Genomic DNA, 20,068 nt, shown 5'->3' with positions numbered 1-20,068 from the left:
CATGGTGTTTAGTAGGTGGTCAATAAATACTTGTCAAATGGTCAAATGAAGAATATATTAATGAAGACATTAGTCCTGGAAGATATGCTGTGGGTTGTAGGATTCCTGTGATCTGTGCTGTTGCCAGGCATTGGAGGAAAGAGCCAAGCAGCTGAGTCTGGAATCTGTCCACTTCCCTGTTCCTCCTTAGCTGAGCTAAAGCAACTGTCACACTGACTGCTGATTGCAAATAAGCAAAATTAATGATGAGTGCTATGAGGTTGTCCTAGACTTTATTCAGGGCTGACAGAGCTCCCCTGAAGACTTGCTTATAACTTTGGACTTGCAGGAACGAAGTTTGTAGCTGTTTGTGCTTTCTAAGTCTGTAACAAATGGGATGGGTGAGCAGGATTTGGGGTGGGGGAGAAATAATGATGTAGAAATAAATGATTGATCCAAGTTCATTGTATATACATATAATATACATCACATATATATGCATTATAGATGTATGTATAAATGTTACATATATTATATATATGTTTGCGTGAAAGAGTGTGTGTGCCTAAAGAGATAGCAAAAATTTCTTCCATGAGCTTAGCCAGGTCTCACATACATTTTCCTTATAGCCCTGAAGAAGGAGAGTAAGTTATTTCACAGGGAATCAAATTTGGCAACTGATACTTTGAACTACTTTCACATATTGATTTGATGATTTTGTTGTCAGGACACACATTGTACTTTGATTCTGGTAAGTCATGTGCTTATTCTCAGCACACCACTCATAAAATGAAAAGGCTGCATTTGAATTATAGATACTGCACTTAGAGTTTCCATTTTGACTGCTTAATCAATCAAAGTGTGTTTTGTTCCATTGTATGATAAACATTGGTATATACATTTTAGTATAGTTGAACAGTTTTTTTTTTTGGTGGACCATGGGCACAATGCCTCCAAAGCCACAGGGGCTTCCTTTAATGGAGAGACTATTAAAACAAATGTTCTTCTTTTAACATACAGCCATTGAAAAGATGACACATTAAGAAACATGTAAACACTGCAGCTGCTTAATTACAAATTGCACTGCTTGATTTAGTACCTATGCGCTCCCAGGTTTGGGGACCTTAAGAGAGGGGGACAGGAGCCTCCCCTCACTTTCACAGTTGGATAGAGAAGGCAAGAATGTGGGTAGAGTAACAGAAAACAGAAGACCTGGCTTGTGCACAGCGCCTGAGAAATCAAAGCAAATTCTATCTTCTAGTTCTTCCAGAAGAAAGGTTTAAGATGTTAGGAAGGTTGGAAAACGAATGTGTGTTGTCATTTGGGAGGCAAAGGAATTGACAAATGCTTCTAGTTAGCATACCAGCTAGGAAAAGGAGGCATACAGAGCTGACCTCATGCTCTGAAAAGGCAAGGAATCCAGCACCTGCCTCCCTCATCCACTTAAGCCCCAACCTTGATCATCAACGGCAGCACACAGGTGATCCTGTGCGTCACACCTGAACACACGACCCAGCTTAGGGGAAACACCTTGCCTTCTTTGGTTCTGCTGCCCCCAGTCATCCTCCCAGGACACCCCAAATGCCTCTCCCTCCAGTCTCAGCTCTGATCCATGAGCCCTGCCAAAGGCCTGAGACTGCACTGATCTCAGGGAAACAGGAGTCTTCCTTTCCCACACTAACTGAAAGGTGACACAGGAACCAACCCCTTAACTTTCCAAATTACTGAGAACTCAGACCACCAAATACCGTACCTGTTGGCCAGTGGAGCCTGCTTGGTCTTTCTGTAAAGGGAAAGGAGGCCAATAGGAGAGTAATGCCTGTCATTTCCAGGGGAGGCAAAAAAGGACAGTGAACTTTACTACTGTAGGCCCCAGCGCAGAGCCATAGACAGAGATGTGCCTTCCTCTCTAGCATAAAAAGAATATTCACAAGAGTTTTGTATATGTGTTTTTTAAACAAACAATAGAAATAGTCCTAAACTCGGCTCAGTCAACTGGTGAAGGTGACTGGCAAGATTTGGCAAGCAGAATGATTCAGAAGTTTGGCAGCAGAGTCTTCTGCCGAGGCCCAGGTCTCCCCTGTGTAACCTGTAGGGAGAGGGGTAAGGGGGCTTGGGCATTAGTACAAACAGCCTTGCAAGGGTTCAAAACTAAGCCCCAATTCCCAGAAATGAAATGGAGGGCCATTTCAGGGAGGCGGAGGGATCAAGGCCCTTTCCTGGGATTGCTTCTTAAGGGAAACAGGCCCTCTTGCTAAGGGCTTGTTGGGGCACATGGAGCAATACCTAGAACAGCCCAGACCTTGGGGTTACCAGGTGGAACCATGTGAAGGGAGGCAGTTGCTATGCACTGATCTTCCTTGGTGGTCCAGGCTGAGCCTCCTGGGTTAGTTGAACATTTTTTAAGTCTGCATAATCCTAAAAGTCAAAAGAATAAGCTGAATAAAAGTGTTGTACAGATCTTTAGTTTTCCTCCAGTATAACAGAAGATAAAGTGGATACTTCACAAATATTCTCTGTATCACTGTGTATTATAGAGACTGTGTATTACATAGACAACTAATACAAAAATGCATGCTTTCCACAAACAGGAGTGCATGTTGTCTTTGCTTAGATAAGCCGTACATGCAGCATAATAACTGTTCTCTTTATTTTAAGACACAAACCCGAATATTCTTTAGAGTGCATCAAAGAAGATGAAGTGTGACCCGTAAAAGAACTACTTAATAACAAAATTCTTCAGAATGAACCATCCTAAAAAAACAAAAAACAAATAAACAAAAAACCACAAAGATTCTTCCCACCTAAAATCTTTGTTTTTTTATTGATCTGAATGAAATACATTTTCCTTTTCATAGTTTCCCCATTCATCAATAGTAAACTCAGCTCCTTTATCTCATGAGCATTAGAACTACTAACTGAAAATGTGCTGAGTACAAATCACTTTCAGATATGTCCAACAATCACACCCATTTTAATGCTGCGAATGAAAGATTTGATGAACCTAATCAGTTCATCTAGCAAGCAAGCTGTTATAGCACTATTTTACTGCTGGTACTATTCAATTACCACCCGTAAACGATGTATTTAAAGTTCCAGGATCTTGAAAATGAATAGAGCCCTTGTAAAAAGTGTGTTTATACATTTTGCATATTAAATAACTTAATAATTACTTTGAGTATTTGTGCAGCTGAAACCCAGGGGTGATGCTGCAGTTGTCCTGATTAAGGTAGTACATTTCTGCAAAAGGCTGAACTGCAATAGACATGTTACAACATGAACACAATTAGGATAAGAGAAACATCACCGTTTTGATTTAAAGTGGCTATTTTAATTTTGTCTATAAGATGTCTATGATAAAACATCAGACTATACTTTTACATAACACTTCAAGGCCTCCAAAATAAGAGACAAAATTGTATTACCTTTCTAAATAGGTATATCGATATAATATAAATCAATACTTTTTCTTGATTCCTAAACTTGTGGAGTGACAGTAATAAGCAGAATTGAAAAGAGGGTGGACAGTTGTGACACATCCAGGTTCAATATTCCAAAGATTCATCAATGCTAAGAAACACATTTAGGGCTGGGCACAGTGGCCCACACCTGTAATTCCAACACTTTGGGAGGCAGAGGAGGGAGGCTTATTTGAGTCCAGCAGTTTGAGACCAGCTTGAGCAACATAGGGAGACTCCATCTCGATAAAAAATCTGGCCAGGCATGGTGGCTCATGCCTGTAATCCCAGCACTTTGGGAGGCCGAGGTGGGCTGATCACCCGAGGTCAGGAGTTTGAAACCAGCCTGGCCAACACGGTGAAACCCCGTCTCTACTAAAGATACAAAAATTAGCCAGGTGTGGTGACGGGCACCTGTAATCCTAGCTACTTGGGTGGCTGAGGCAGGAGAATTGCTTGAACCTGGGAGGCCGAGATTGTAGTGAGCCGAGATTGTACCACTGCACGCCAGCCTGGGTGACGAGAGAGACTCCGTCTCAAAAAAAAAAAAAAAAAAAAATCTAGAAAATTACCCAGGTGTGGTGGCATGTGCCTGTAGTTCCAGCTATTCAGGAGGGTGAGGCAAGAGGATTGCTTGAGCCCAGGAAGACGAGGCTGCAGTGAGCCATGATTAGGCCACTCCACTCCAGCCTGTAACAGAGTGAGACCTTGTCTTAAAAAACAAAACAGCCGGGCGTGGTGGCTCACGCCTGTAATCCCAGCACTTTGAGAGGCCGAGGTGGGTGGATCACCTGAGGTCAGGAGTTGGAGACCAGCCTGACCAACATGGAGAAACCCCGTCCCTACTAAAAATACAAAATTAGCCGGGCATGGTGGCACATGCCTGTAATCCTAGCTGCTCGGGAGGCTGAGGCAGGAGAATCGCTTGAACCCAGGAGGCGGAGGTTGCGGTGAGCCAAGATTGCACCATTGCACTCCAGCCTGGGCAACAAGGGCAAAACTCCGTTTAAAAAAAAAAAAAACAAGAAACACATCTAGGAGGAGTTTACTATGCCTATCACTTAGAGAAGGTGGAAGTATCTGAACTCTGGGAAATTGTTTGTTGAAAATGACTTTCAAGTTGTCTGCCTTTCAATTTAACTATTCAGCCACTTGGTTTTGGTTTTGTTTCATTTTTGATAAAGAAAAAAGCAGTTGATGGAAGGGCACAAACTGACAGTTCTTACTGTATTAAAAATCAAGTCAGCCAGGCGCGATGGCTCACGCCTGTAATTCCAGCACTTTGGGAGGCTGAGGTGGGCGGATCATGAGGTCACGAGTTCGAGACCAGCCTGGCCAACGTGACGAAACCCTGTCTCTACTGAAAATACAAAAATTAGCCAGGTGTGATGGCAGGTGCCTGTAATCCCAACTACTCGGGAGGCTGAGGCAAATTGCTTGAACCCGGGAGGCAGAGGTTGCTGTGAGCTGAGATCACGCCACTGCACTCCAGCCTAGGTGACAAGAGCAAGACTCCTTCTCAAAAAAAACAAAAAAAAACAAAAAAAATCAAGTCTTTGCAGAAATAGACAATATAAAGTCTTCCTAAGTGTCCTGCAACACTGGCGGCGTAGATGCTGTGCTGTGCCGCCCAAGCGCCCAAATTCCCAATTTATGACAGAGGCAGTGGTGGCTTTCAGTCTCCTTGGGACCCTATTCCCTTCTATAGAAGGGAGCTGCTTCATCTAAAATTATGTCCATTCCCCAGGGACAGCCAGCCTACAAGGCCTAGCCCCTTGTGCCAGTTAGCACTGCCATCCCTGCTCCAGGGATTCCTCCATAAGATCAGCTGAGGCCTCCGTGCCAACTGCATCACAGTCCAACGTCCCTGCTTAATCCTGCTGTTGACAGCTCTCCCCAGTTAACCTTCTGCAAGCAAATTTCTGCCTGAGAGACTTTTCCACATCAAACTCAACCTAAGACACATGGCAAAATTCTTTGATACAATTAAAGATAACCATTTTTGGCCGGCTCAGTGGCTCACGCCTGTAATCCCAGCATTTTGGGAGGCCTGAGGAGATCAGGAGTTTGAGACCAGCTTGGTCAACGTGGTGAAACCCCATCTCTATTAAAAATACAAAAATTAGCCGGGCATGGTGGCGTGCTCCTGTAATCTCAGCTGCTGGGGAGGCTGAGGCACAAGAATCACTTGAACCCAAGAGATGGAGGTTGCAGTGAGCTGAGATCGTGCCACCGTACTCCAGCCTGGGCAACAGTGACATTCCATCTCAAAATAATAATAATAATAATAATAATAATAACAATTTTTATGTAGTTGTAGATTACTACTCTATTAATTGGGTTTAAGTGAATGCACTGGTTGTGGTAACATTCCTGCCAGTTTTCTTATAAATCTGTCTGCTTAATTCTAGGTGTGTGGACTTGGCTTTACAAATGTTAATTTCTGTAGGCTGGGCACGGTGGTTCATGCCTATAATTCCAGCACTTTGGGAGGCCGAGTTGGGTGGATCATCTGAGGTCAAGTGTTTGAGCTATTCAGGAGGCTGAGGCAGGAGAATCACTTGAACTCAGGAGGTGGAGGTTGCAGTGAGCCGAGGTCGTGCCACTGCACTCCAGCCTGGGCGACAGAGCAAGATTTTGCCTCAAAAAAAAAAAAGAAAGACAGAAAAAGGAGTCTGAAAAAAGAGTCTGAAAAAAATGTAAAATGTATACAAGTCTTGTTGTTTAAAAATAGAATCAATTAGCTTGTCAAATCACAGTAAAAATATGAATAAATAGGAGAGACTCTCCAGTTTATTTCTCAATTATGTCCATTCTCCTTATAATTATTAATATCGGGTGACTTGCTGAGTAAGAATGAAACCTTGGTCACTGAAGACATGAGGAGGCTGGGAGCGGTGGCTCATACCTGTAATCCCCGCACTTTGGGAGGCCAAGGAGAGAGGATCACCTGAGCCCAGGAGTTGGAGACCAACCTGGATGACATAGTGAGACCCTGTCTCTACAAAATATTTTAAAATTAGCTTAGTATGGTGGTGCATGCCTGTAGTTCCAGCTACTCGGGAGGCTGAGGCAGGAGGATCACTTGAACCTAGGAGCCTGAGGCTGTAGTGAGCTGTGATTGAGCCACTGCACTTCAGTCTGGGCAACAGAGCAAGACCCTATCTCTAAAAAAAATTAAAAAGACAAAAATATATGAGGGAAGCTGCTATACCTGGTCAACCAATAGTACATTTAACCTAACGTTCTGCATAGAGAGGCAAGTTTTGTTAAACATCTTGACAGTCATCCCTGATATCAACTTTAAATTGTCAGGAAAGTTTTCCAAAATATCCATTCTTTGTGCTCTCATGGCCCTGCTTTTATAGAACCTATCCCTATGGTTTCTACTATCCTAAATCCCCCACTAGAATCCTGGTCTTTTTCAATGGGAACCTGTTCATATTTGTATCCCAACACCTTTTGAGCAGAGCATGTTAATTAATAGGCACTCGTTGAATTCCAATTTCCATCAGTACAGAGGACTTATTAGCATTTGTGAGATCCTGAGCACTGAGCTAAGCATTGTTGAAGGAAACAAGCCATAATCACTGCCCTCAAGTAACTTATATCCTCGGAGTGACAACATAATTAGAGACCCAGATACAAACTGGAAAATTAAATATGGGAGGTTGAATATTCACATTTCTCTTCAAACCCCCTGAAGCTCCACTAAAATGTTAGTAAAGAAATACCGGGCCGAGCGCGGTGGCTGAAGCCTAGCCTGTAATCCCAGCAATTTGGAAGGCCAAGGCAGGCAGATCACTTGATGCCAGGAGTTCAAGACTAGCCTGGCCAACACAAGGAAACCCTGTCTCTACTAAAAATACAAAAATTAGCCAGGTGTGGTGGCATATGCCTGTTATCCGACCTACTCGGGAGGCTGAAACAGGAGAATCGCTTCAGCCTGGGAGGCAGAGTTTGCAGTGAGCCGAGATTGCTCCACTGCACTCCAGCCTGGGTGACACCGTGAGACGCTGTCTCAAAAAACCAAAAACAAACAAACAAACAAACAAACAAACCCAAAAAACCCCAAAAAAACAAAATACCAAAGCCTAAAGCCACGATATAAAGAAAACTTGAAAGAAGACCATCAGCAAACAGGATTTCAACAAAATGTTGGAAATGTGTAACTACCTAAATAGCCTGGAGAAAGCTAGAAGCCTAAGCTTGCAGGCAGAATGTCAAGAAGTAAGTTAATTCTCTGTATAGAACACCAGACAGCCTCGGGAAATGTAGACACCAGGAGGCTGAGGTGCAGGGTAGAGCTGAAAATAGGAGGGTTTAGTTAAAAATGTATATAAAGATCTGTTGGAATGCAATTCCCCCCCACCAAAAATGCCAGAAGATTGTCCTCTCCCTCAGCACAACAGAAAGAAGGAAGCTCACTCTCTAGAGAAGTTGAACCAGGGAGGCTGTGGACTCAGGGACACCACACACACAAAGATGGGGTGAGTCACCTACTGAAAACAGGGAAATAAAACCTACAAACTGAATGTTAAGATTGCGTAACCCCATCACTTCTGAGAAAACTGGCAGCCAGACTTATGTAAACCTGGCAAAAAATCAGAGAACTCCTTTCTAGGGAAACCAACCAATTCAAAAGAAATGTTATAAAACCACATTGGGTCTACACTACCCAAAAAGGTCTATAGATTCAATGCAATCCCTATCAAAATACCAATGACATTCTTCATATTAATAGAAATTTTAAAAATCCAGAAATTCATATGGAACCACAAAAGAATTTAAAGTAATCTTGAGCAAAGAGAACCAAGCTGGAGGCATCACACTACCTGACTTCAAAATATACTATGAAGTTATAGTAACCAAAACAGCATAGTCCTGGCATAAAAGCAGACACATAGACTGGTGGAACAGAATAAATAGCTCAGAAGTAAATCCACACATTTATAGCCAACTGATTTTCGACAATAGCGCCAAGAACACACAATGGGGAAAAGACAGTCTCTTCAATAAAAGGTATTGGGATAACTGAGTATCCACGTGCCAAAGAATGAAATTAGACCCTTATCTCATACTATATTCATAAACCAACTAAAAATGGATTAAAGATTTAAATGTAAGACCCAAAACTATGAGACTACTAGAAGAAAACAGAGGGAAAGCTCCATGACATTGGTATGGGCAATGTTTTTTTTGGATATGGCCCCAAAAGCATAGGCAACAAAAGCAAAACTATTTTTAGATAAATGGGATTATGTCAAACTAAAAAAGTTCTGTACAGCAAAGAAAACAATTAACAGTGGCCGGGCACGGTGGCCCACACCCATAATCCCAGCTCTTTGAGAGGCTGAGGCGGGTGGATCACCTCACGTCAGGAGTTCAAGACCAGCCTAGCCAACATGGTGAAACCCTGTTTCTACTAAACATAACAAATATTAGCCGGGCCTGGTGGCAGGCACCTGTAGTCCCAGCTACTTGGGAGGCTGAGGCAGGAGAATCACTTGAATCTGGGAGGCAGAGGTTACAGTAAGCCAAGATCATTCCACTGCACTCCAGCCTCGGTAATGGAGTGAGACTTTGTCTCAAAATAAAAATAAAAATAAAATTAAAAAGACATTTAGAATTTCCCTAATGAAATGGCTAGTTCCTGCCCAATCACACCTTGATGAAACCCATTGATCTCTAAACTCTACCAACATGCACAAGGTTTTCCAACGCGTTTTAGTTTCTCACTCAAGTTGTTAGAATACCAACGCCTACCACTCATGTGAGGAAATTCTCTGACATGAGTGACAGATTCCAGAGAAAATTTGGGAAACAAAAACTAAATAAAAAATGAAACATGCCAGGGGCAGTGGCTGATGCCTGGAATCCCAGCACTTTGGTAGGCTGAGGTGGGCGGATCGCCTGAGGTCGGGAGTTTGAGACCAGCCTGACCAACATGGAGAAAGCCCATCTCTACTAAAAATACAAAATTAGCTGAGCGTGGTGGCACATGCCTGTAATCCTAGCTACTTGGGAGGCTGAGGCAAGAGAATTGCTTGAACCCGGGAGGCAGCGGTTGCGGTGAGCTGAGATCGCACCATTGCACTCCAGCCTGGGTAACAAGAGCAAAACTCCGTCTCAAAAATGATATATATATTATCTGAATAATAAGAGAAGATATTGGTCTGTGAATAGAAACATTTCATGTAAAACATCCATTTGGAGAAATAAAATCCAGAGAGTTTTACACACACACACACACACACACACACACACACACACACACACACACACACACACCCCGCATAGGGTGGGATCAGCACATCAAAGACTTTTTTTTATTTGTTTCAGACAGGATCTTTCTCTGTTGCCCAGGATGGAGTGCAGTCGCGCAATCACAGCTCACTGTAGTCTTAACCTTCCCAGGCTCAGGTGATTCTCCCACCTCAGCCCTCTGAGTAGCTAGGACTACAGGCGCATACCACCATGCCCAGCTAGTTTTTTTGTATTTTTTGTAGAGATGGGGTCTTGCTATGTTGCCCAGGCTGGTCTTGAACTCCTGAGCTGAAGTGATCCTCCTGCCTTCGCCTGTCAAAGTTGTGGGATTACAGTTGTGAGCTATCATGTCCAGTCCATCCAAGAGATATTATCCTCCTAATTACACACACACACACACACACACACACACACATCACCAGTAGAAAACAATTGAAAATAAAGTTAAGAGAATATCTCAAAAACGAGAACAAGAAAACAAAGAAATGGAAAATAGGAAAGAAAAGAGGAATATAGACAAAAAGAGACTAAAAGCTGCCTGGAAGAAAAATTCGGATCACATACAAATGATTAGGACTCAGAATCAGACTTAACAAAAGGAGCAACACCTTCAAAATATCAAGAGTAGCTTTATACTGTTGGTGGCTATTTGGAATGTGTTAAGAGTAAACTGGTAGAAAAAGTTAGGCAATTTTTAAATCCAGAAAAAAACAAAAAGTTGCACAAGGTAGGCAATGTAATTATAGGGCACTATATGGCTAAGCTGGGAATAATAATTATGTAGCATGTAAATGCTGTATATTAATTCAACTAAAAATAGTGATAGAAATATATATTGAGAAGATACAGAGAAGAAAATATGTTGATTCAGATGGAGGCTAGTGTAAAGGAGCTATAACCTCATTTAATAATAATAATTCATAAGTCAAGAAGCAGCAATAAAATCATGTTATTTAGAAACATGGAGATAAATACTAGAAGAAATTGCTAAAAGATTTAAAGTAGTTGCCCTGGAGAACAGAAATGGAGGCTGGATTGAACGGAACCAGAACTTCTATTTTTCAGGGTTGTAGTGTAGTTTTCACTTTTTAAACTATGAATGTGTTTCTTTGATAAAACAGAAAAAATATATAGGTTCTAAAGAATTAAATGAAGCTGGATGTGATAGTTTGTGACTGTAATCCTATCTACTTGGGAGGCTAAGACAGGAGGATCGCTTGAGCCCAGGAATTTGAGACCAGTCTGGGCAACACAAAGAGACCTCGTCTCAAAAAATTAAAAATAAGGCCAGACGCAGTGGCTCACGCCTGCAATCCCAGCATTTTGGGAGGCTGAGGTGGGTGGATCACCTGAGGTCAGGAGTTTGAGACCAGCCTGACCAACATGGTGAAATCTTGTCTCTGCTAAAAATACAAAAATTAGTTGGGTGTGGTGGCAGCCGCCTGTAGTCCCAGCTACTTGGGAGGCTGAGACAGGAGAATCACTTGAACTTAGGAGTGGAGGCTGCAGTGAGCCGAGACAGCGCCACAACACTCTGGCCTGGACGACAGAACAAGACTCCATCTCAAAAAAAATTTAAAAATAAATAAATAAATAAATAAATTATGGTATTAAATACCATGTAGGAGTTTTCTCTCTGACCTCTGAAATAATTCTGTGTGGTACAAACAACTCGCAGAAGACGGGACCTGAGGAAAGACGGATGGGATTTGGACAAGCACAAAGGAGAGAGACATACACAGTGAGATCAGATTGGCTTTGAAATTAGCAAATTATAGTGAAGGACAGTGAAAAAGACCAGTTTCCAGGAGTTAAGAATGTAAGTGGTGGAGCAGTGGAAAACCCTAGTTATGTAATGGGGAGTCAGTGCTAGAAGAAGGCATTGGAATCCAAGCAGAGGAATTTGAACTAGTTTGAGTAGGAAAAAGGGGCGTTGTTGTAGGTTCTTGAGTAATGAAATGATGTAATAAAGGTAATGCTTTTGGAGACTTAATCTGAAAATTGCATGCAAAACAGTGGATATGGGAGGAATTGTTCAGTCTTTTTCACTGTTGTATTCCTACAGTCTATCTCAAAACCTGGCCCATAGTGGAAACTCAACCTATAGTGACTGAATGTTCGAATGGGAAAGAGGCTGAGACCTCCCGTAGTAACCTCGGCCTGAGATAGTGAAGCCTTGGACCAGGATGGGGTCCTGGAGCTAGAAAAGAGCAGGTGTGTCTTATACAGATTTGAAAAAGAAATGCTATAATTTTCTATTCCAAAAGCCCATTTCTGGTCATTTCAACTGGAAATAGTAAACAAATTTTCTTACAGTAATAATGTTAAAAATAAACATACTTTTATAAATGTACTTATAATAAGTAAGTACATTTATTTTTAAACAGTGGTGATGTTCTTAGATTCCCTCCAACCATTTAATTTGTAATTAATTTAGAATATAGCCCAATCTAATACATTTATTACATTTTTACAGGATTATTTCCAGGAGAAACATTTTAAGTTCCAAATTTTAGGTTATTGTTCCAGGGATCTACTGCTATGTAACAAATGATTCAAAATGTAGCAGCTGAAAACAATAACCATTTTATTATATCTCATGATTTTATGAGTCAGGAATTAGGGCAGGCCTTAGCTGGGTGATTCTTCTACTCCAAGCGTGTTAATTGAAATTACTCACTGGTATTCAACTGGTGGGTGTGCTGGCATGGATGGTCCAAGATGGCTTCACTCACAAGTCAGGTCTCTGGATGGAAGGCTGGGATCAGCTGAGACCATTGCTTAGTGCCCACATACGGCCTCCCCAGCATGGTAGTCTCAGGGTGGTTGGTCATCCTAGATGGCAGTTCAGAGCTCCTAGAGTATTCCAAGAAACTAAGGTGGAAGCTGCAAGGCTTCTTCTCACCTAGTCTCAGATAGTATGCGGTGTCATACTTCTGCCACATATATTGCTTGCAAGTGAGTCATAGGGCCAACCATGCACGATTTAAGGAGAGAGTCCGCACAAATCTGTGAACCCAGGGAGGCACAGTTCATCAGAGACTAACTTCCATAGTGGAGATTTTTTTTTTTTGAGATGGAATTTCACTCTTCTTGGCCAGGCTGGAGTGCAATGGCAGAATCTCAGCTCACTGCAACCTCTGCCTCCTGGGTTCAAGCGATTCTCCTCACTCAGCCTCCCGAGTAGCTGGGATTACAGGCACCCGCCACCATGCCCGGCTAATTTCTGTATTTTTAGTAGAGATAGGGTTTCACCATGTTGGCCAGGCTGGTCTCGAACTCCTGACCTCAAGTGATCCGCCTGCCTTGGCTTCCCAAAGTGCTGGGATTACAGGCGTGAACCACGGAGCCCAGCCCACAGCGGAGGTTTAATGTTCTTAATCTGTATAGGTGAAAGCACCACTTGCATTTCCATAAGAAAAAGTTATGCCAATAAGTCTCGAAATGTGCTCTCAAGGAAACCTGCTGTTTCACTGCTAATGCTGAATAATGACAGTCTGTTCTATATTCCGAAGAATTACTAGGATTAACCAGGTTTTAAAAAAATCAATCTTTTGTTTCCCCATGAAAATATTTTTTAAACCCTTATCGCCTGATACCATTATTTCTTAGTAGTGTGACAGGACAATTTTAAGAACAATTTTGTTTTTCCATAGCATTTTTCTCCTTCCTGGTTATGTGATAACATTCAGGCTTTTTGTGCTCTCTTTCCCAGGAAAAGTATGTATGTCAGGTCTGAAAGCAGAAGGCTCTTGCAGACACTTCCCTTTCTGGCTTTTATTTATTTATTTATGAGACGGAGTCTCACTCTGTTGCCTAGGCCAGAGTGCAGTGTTGCAATCTTGGCTCACTGCAACCTCTGCCTCCTGGGTTTAAGCAATTCTCCTGCCTTGACCTCCCGAGTAGGTGGGACTTCAGGCACATGCCGCCACGCCCAGCTAATTTTTTTGTATTTTAGTAGAGATGGGGTTTCACCATGTTGCCCAGGCTGGTCTCGAAATCCCGAGGTCAGACAATCCACCTGCCTTGGTCTCCCAAAGTGCTGGGATTACAGGCGTGAGCCACTGCACCCAGCCTCTGGCTTTTATTTTTATGAAGACTGAGCTTCCAGAATCTGTTGTGCAGGAAGGGACAGGCAGGGGTTGAAAGGCAACAGAAGCTGACCAGTACCTTTGGTAGCAGAGGTTTCCAGAGCTTCACTCCCTTCCTTCTACCTCCTTTCCCTGCCCATACGCATGACGTCTCCTCAGTCACCTCTTTGGAACCTCTGTTTCTATGGAGTAGAATTTGAAACTCACTGCTCTAGATCAATCAATCCTCAGGTCTTCTGAGTTGAGGAACATAGGGGAATGGTAGAGTTGAAGTTCAGGAGCTTCAAATACAGACTACCATGTTTCTCTTTTGCATGTATAGGGGATAAAGGTAAGAGTAGAATTACAGGTGATTGGAACTTTCTTAGCCTGTAAGTACAGAAGAATGCTGATACCAGTCATGAATTAAGTATTGGCAGGGAGTGGGGGATAATTCGCTTCATTTCTGGAATGCTAAATTTGAGGTTATGGTACAGCATTCTATACAAGGTGGCCTGTAAGCAGCTGGAGAGATAGCAATGTCAACACAGATGAAAACGTCGGGGTTGTAGATAAGAGACTCCAGCAATTGTTGAAGAAGTGAGCCCAGAGATAAGAGAGCCAGGGCTGGGGACAGAGTCCTCACAACATCCTGCTCAAAGGTTGCAAACTGGAGGCCCACCTGCCACATCCAGCCCACAGGGATGTTTTACTTAGTTCATGCATTATTTACATTATTTTTAAATTGATGGCCAATTTAACTTAAAAATTGAGAGTTTTAAGGAAATCTGGATCATGTCTTTCTAGAAAAAGGAAAACTTGGTAGTGTTGGGCCCACAATTCTCCCGTGGTAGAAGCTGCATAGCCACTGCCGTCTTCGGATGGAACTGCCTCTGAGCAACCACAGTCCCTTCTAATCAATTTCACCCACTAAATGGCAGCAAGAAGTGGCAAAGATTCTCCCCTTGACCAAACTCTAGCCAGGCTCCTCTGAGCCTTTCTTGAATAGGCCTCAACCATGGCCTATAAAGACTTGAACAAAACATGAACATAGTTAAACAGCTCAAGATCACATTCCCGGGATGACCCTTACCTCCTTTAAAGTGGTTTCCTAAGAAAATTCAAGACTACAGAAAAGATACTGTTTGTTCCAGCCAATACCTGAAGATAGGGTCCCTGTCTCCTAGGTTCTGTGGGCGGGCAGGAGCCTAACCTCCATAAGGACCAGTTAGCAAACCCAGATGGGTTCCACGTGGACCAACCCCCACTTCTTGCTTTTTGCAATTTTTCACTTCCCGGGCTCTACTGAGCTCCAGCTCATCCCCCTTTGTATTTCTTTGTGCTCCCTTTAAAATGTCCAGTTACCTCTGTACAAGTCAAAGTTGAGTTCTGTTGACTCTGGCTTATTTTCCCCATTGCAATAGTGTGTTATGCATTAAAATTTGTCAACACCGCTTTAGTGTCTGGCTTGTTTTATCTTTGACAGAAGGCTACTAGTCAACAGGAACCAATGAAGGTGTTAGGTTTCATTGTTGTTTTAAAGATGGGCTGGCTGAGCATATTTGTTTCCCTTTTTTCTTCAGGGAAGCCAAGAAAAGGGAGAAATCAAAGATGGAAGAAGATGGTGGCCATTGGTATTGGACGAAGTTGGAAAGAATTTTGAATGCAACTGAGAAATTAGTTTTTGAGAGGGAGAGTGCTGACTTTTTCTGCAATTAAAGATAAGGATGACAGGGTATAAATATGATGAAGGAACCAGGTAAAGAATAATAGGACTGAAAGAGTGAGAAAGTAAGACTCTACCTTCATTGATCAGACTGGACTAACAGACAGAAGTAAAGCCAGCTGAAAGGTAAGCAGAAAAGTATTTCTCTCAAGGACATACTACATTTATAAAGTGTCACACAAACTCCTTCTTTGAGTGACCTGATTTCTTTTTTTGAGACAGGGTTTTGCTCTGTTACCCAGACTGGAGTGTTGGGGCACGACCATAGCTCGGTGTAACCTTGGCTCCTAGGCTCAAGCGATCCTCCTGCCTCAGCCTCTGTAGTAGCTAGGACTGCAGGCACACACCACTACGCCCGGCTAATTGTATTTTTTTATTATTTTGTAGAGACAAGGTCTCTCTATGTTGCCCAGGCTGGTTTCGAACTCCTGGCCTCAAGCAATCCCCCTTCCTCGGCCTTCCAAAGTTCTGGGATTACAAGCACGAGCCATCATGCCTGGCCTACTGATTTCTTACCGAGAAAACCGATTCTACAAAAATCATAGACTATTAGAAACTGTTGCTTGAAATTGTATCAGTAAGAATAAAACATTCCACTCTTGCTTGGAGGACCTAAGACACAGAGAAGCAGCCTTGACTTCCAAGCCAGGTGAAGAGTTTTGGAAAAAGGGGTTTCTGAAGACAACACTTCCCATCTATCTTAACTGTAGCATTCGCGGAAACAGAACCTGGGGTCCACGGTGGTCCAGACCTGATGTTAATGCCTTTATTTGCAGCTCTGCTTTGCCTGGGGCCTCTCAAAAACACTGCTTCATTTAAATGTTATCAGAACTCCACACCTCCCAGAAAGCCGTGGGTTAATTCTATCTTTTCCTTTGTTTGGTGAGATGCTCCAAGGTTCCTTGAGCGTGAGCTCGTCTTCAAGGCAGTGGATTAATAAACCTGAATCTGTTGAACTCTGAATTTGTTTCTGGAGGTATTAGGATGATTGGGTGAGCACAGGTAGCCCTGGAGGTTTTCATAGTTAAGTCCTTCATTTTACAAACAAAAATTGGGGACCGGGGGAGGAGTTGTTGCTGCAGTTCTTCTGCAGCACCTCAGAGCCACTTCCTCAGAGCCACTTCCCCGTGGAATTTTATGGTACTCATCTTCTAAAACTAGAAGGCAAAGTCAACTATGGAGTGGTCTTCCTTGGATATGTAATGAACAAATTTACCTAGGCCTTTTATAAAGACCATCTTTAGGCTCCAGGTCAGTGATTCCTCCAGCATTGGGATTGATGAGTTCGGTATGTTCATTGCCGGGGAAGTGGCGGGAATTCGCTGAACTTCGTGGGGGCGGCGAGGGTGCGGGCTGGATGCAAGGCACTGGGCGGCTGGAGTGACAGAGATGCTGTGTGATGGGGGCTGAGGGCTCTCACCCCTCCTCACCCTACTGTTCCACATTTCTTCAGCAACCTCCTTCATTCCTTAGGAAAATTTTCCTTTTTCTTTCTTATTCCTGTTTCCCCACATCCCACTCTCGCAGGAAAGAGCTACCCTTCATTGAAATCTTACTTTTTTCTGGCAACGCGCTCTAAAAAGGTAGGCCAGGAATGATTCCCCCCACCCCCAGACAAAAATGAAAGCAACACTTCCTTTTAGGAATATAGTACTTTATGTTTTTAATTTTAAAGCTAGTCAAGTGACACAGTGCGAGTGAAGAAGAAACAAACCTCTGGCTGTGATCAATTAGTTGCAAACACCACCGCACCCGGACCAGCCTAGTGATTTATTTAAACAAACGACATTAAGTAGTTAAAGCAAACCCCTTCTCCCTCAAAGAAAAGAAGGCTAAGTGCCTCTGCCTTAGCTCTGGGGAATTCTTCGGCGGCTTGGGATGGGGGGTGGGAGCTGCCGCCCTGCGTCCCCAGGAACTTCTGCGAGAGGGGCAGTGCAGTAAAATTTGAATCTGCGACCCCGGGCCAGGAGTGGTGGTGGAAACGGCAGCCCGGCCGCGGCGGCCGGGTACGAGCGCGCGCACCGATTGGTCGCCGGGCCGCCCGGCCCACTGCGCCTGCGCAGTCCTCCTCCCGCACCGCCCAGTCCCCCAACGGCGGCCTCAGCAGTGATCGGGCAGCAGCTGGCCAGCCGGCCAGTGGACAGCAGAGCTGGCGGACGGGTAGGCCCGGCCTGCTCTTTGCGAGGAGGAAGAAGGTGGCCACTCTCCCGGTCCCCAGAACCTCCCCAGCCCCCCTAGTCCGCCCAGACCGTCGAGGGGGACGCTGAGGAGCCGCGGACGCTCTCCCCGGTGCCGCCGCCGCCATAGCTGCCATGATGGATCGGAAGTGAGCGTTAGGGTTAACGGCTGCCAGCGCCGGCTCTTCGAGTCCCGGCTCCCCGGCCGCCTCCACCCGGGGAAGCGCAGCGCGGCGCAGCTGACTGCTGCCTCTCACGGCCCTCGCGACCCCAAGCCCTCAGCTCCGGCGCGTTCCCTGCAAGACTGAGCGGCGGGGAGTGGCTCCCGGCCGCCGGTCCCGGCTGCGAGAAAGATGGCGGACCTGGCCGAGTGCAACATCAAAGTGATGTGTCGCTTCAGACCTCTCAACGAGTCTGAAGTGAACCGCGGCGACAAGTACATCGCTAAGTTTCAGGGAGAAGATACGGTCGTGATCGCGGTGAGTGACCCCCGCCGGCACCCCTCCTCCCGCTTCTTCGCGCCGGCCTGTGCGGGGAGTTTAGGGAAGTGGCAGGGTGCAGAATTGAAAGGGAGCGGCGGTGTCCCCAGCCCTCCCCGGCGGGGTTTGCCGGTTCAGATAACCCAGTGGAGGGAGACTGCGCAGCTTCGCGTGCGTTCCTGGATCGCCCCCACCCCAGTCTTCCGCGCCGGGAGACGGGAGGCGCCCAGCCTCAGCCCTGGACACTCCCCCACCTGGGGCAAGGGAGGAACGTCCGGGCAGCAAGTTCAGTGCACGTTTGTCTGCGTGTGTGTGTGTGCAATTACGGATACTGTTGGTGTTGTGGATTAACGGCAGATTTGCCATTCAGAAAATATGTAACGCTAATATAAAGTTCAGCTGGGGACATTGAGCTCTGAGATAAGCCGTAGTATACTTTAGTAGAGATGCTTGGTTTTATAGAAACATAACCAGTCCTTGAACCGTATTGTTTCCCTCTAGGAGAAGGAAAAAGCACCAAAGAGGTACAAATATTATCTATACCTCAAACTTTCACCCACCACTTTTTGAGTGATGAAAGTCTTTTCATGTTAACGATTACAAATGGCAAATCGATGATTGTGGAAAGAAATAGTTGAGCTTTTTTTTTTTTTTTGAATCGGGATGATCAATTTTGTTTAATCTAGCAGACCTAGCCGACTTTGGTTGGGTCAGATAAGTGCTCCGAAAGACAAATCGTACTCTTGCTAGGTTTTATGGGATAACAGCCTAGGAAAAAGTATTAACTTTTTGTTTTTATATCAGACAAAGTATTATAAAAACAAGCTTATAAAAAAGATAAAAATTGACCAGTATTAGATTCATACTTCTGCAGTTAAGGTCTGTCCTGAAGTAAATTGATGTTTGGTAATCCCAAGAATAGTGAGATACTGTTTTTTTGTAATGAAAAACATAACTAGAGTTGAGTGATCATTGTCAGTGAGACCAGAATGTGAGGGTTTTTTAAGGTCTGATCTCTGGCATTGAAAGGTCTAAGAAAATAGCACTCCTAGTTGAAGGAGATTAAAAATTAATTGTAAAGTATGGCATATGAAACAGTGAACTGTGACTAAATTATGTTGCTCTTTGTTGGTAATGCTATGTAGTAGAACTAACTTTTTACATTGTTACCATGGTATGAAATTTTAATATGTTAATTTTTCCTCTAATGTCATTCTATAGTTAATACTGTATTGGGGCTATTTAATTTGGTAATAGGGCAGAGGCCACAGGAGATGGGACATGGATGATTGAAAGCATTGACACTGAAGACAGACTAAAGTTCTTTAGGGTTTTGATGTGAAAGTTTCTCCAAAGTTCAGCTCCAAAAAATGAATGTCTTAGCTCCTTGGTAGGCCTTTGGCAAACAAGTCATTAGGCCACTAACAATTGCCAACTATTACTGTGTAAAGACTGTCAGGCGAGTTCTTTGTTAACAAGTCCACTAGAAAAACTCTTGTGTAAATGACATCATAGCCCGGCAGAGGCGGAGTAGTTAAGCCCAGTAATCCTTTTCCTTTGGGATGGTATATTTTACATATAGTCAGGAGGCTTGCAAGGCCTGGATTAGTTGTCAAACTTGAGGCTGTTTCTTAAGAGTTTTTGTGATTTACAGTACTCAGCTTCTGCAGTGGTTGGCACATCAAACCTATTTTTCCTTTTACACTTGTTTTAAGAATGTCTTATTTCTTCAGATTTTGTGTTTACACAGATCTGTAGTTATCACTATGATTCTTTTTGTTGGAATTCTAAAATTTAGGATTCATAAAATGTACTAAGATTAGAAGGTAAACTTTGATGAGGCCCAAATATGACATAAACTATGAAGAAAGAACTAAAGGAAAATGAATAAAGGAAACATACATTTATTCTA

General features: G+C 43.6%; 1 protein-coding gene across 1 annotated transcript in view; it reads left to right on the top strand.

The window, feature by feature from the left end:
* The first annotated feature begins 16,856 nt into the window (after window positions 1-16,856).
* The window catches only part of KIF5B (kinesin family member 5B), a 48,346-nt gene continuing 45,134 nt past the window's right edge, over window positions 16,857-20,068 (top strand). Inside the window, exon 1 of the mRNA XM_054437152.2 lies at window positions 16,857-18,156. Coding sequence (XP_054293127.1) covers window positions 18,031-18,156 — 126 coding nt within the window. The 5' untranslated portion in view covers window positions 16,857-18,030. The remainder of the gene's footprint in view (window positions 18,157-20,068) is intronic.

This window comes from Pongo pygmaeus, chromosome 8 (genome assembly GCF_028885625.2).
Source record: "Pongo pygmaeus isolate AG05252 chromosome 8, NHGRI_mPonPyg2-v2.0_pri, whole genome shotgun sequence".
Taxonomy (NCBI): domain Eukaryota; kingdom Metazoa; phylum Chordata; class Mammalia; order Primates; family Hominidae; genus Pongo; species Pongo pygmaeus.
This window is presented reverse-complemented; position numbering and strand designations above follow the sequence as displayed.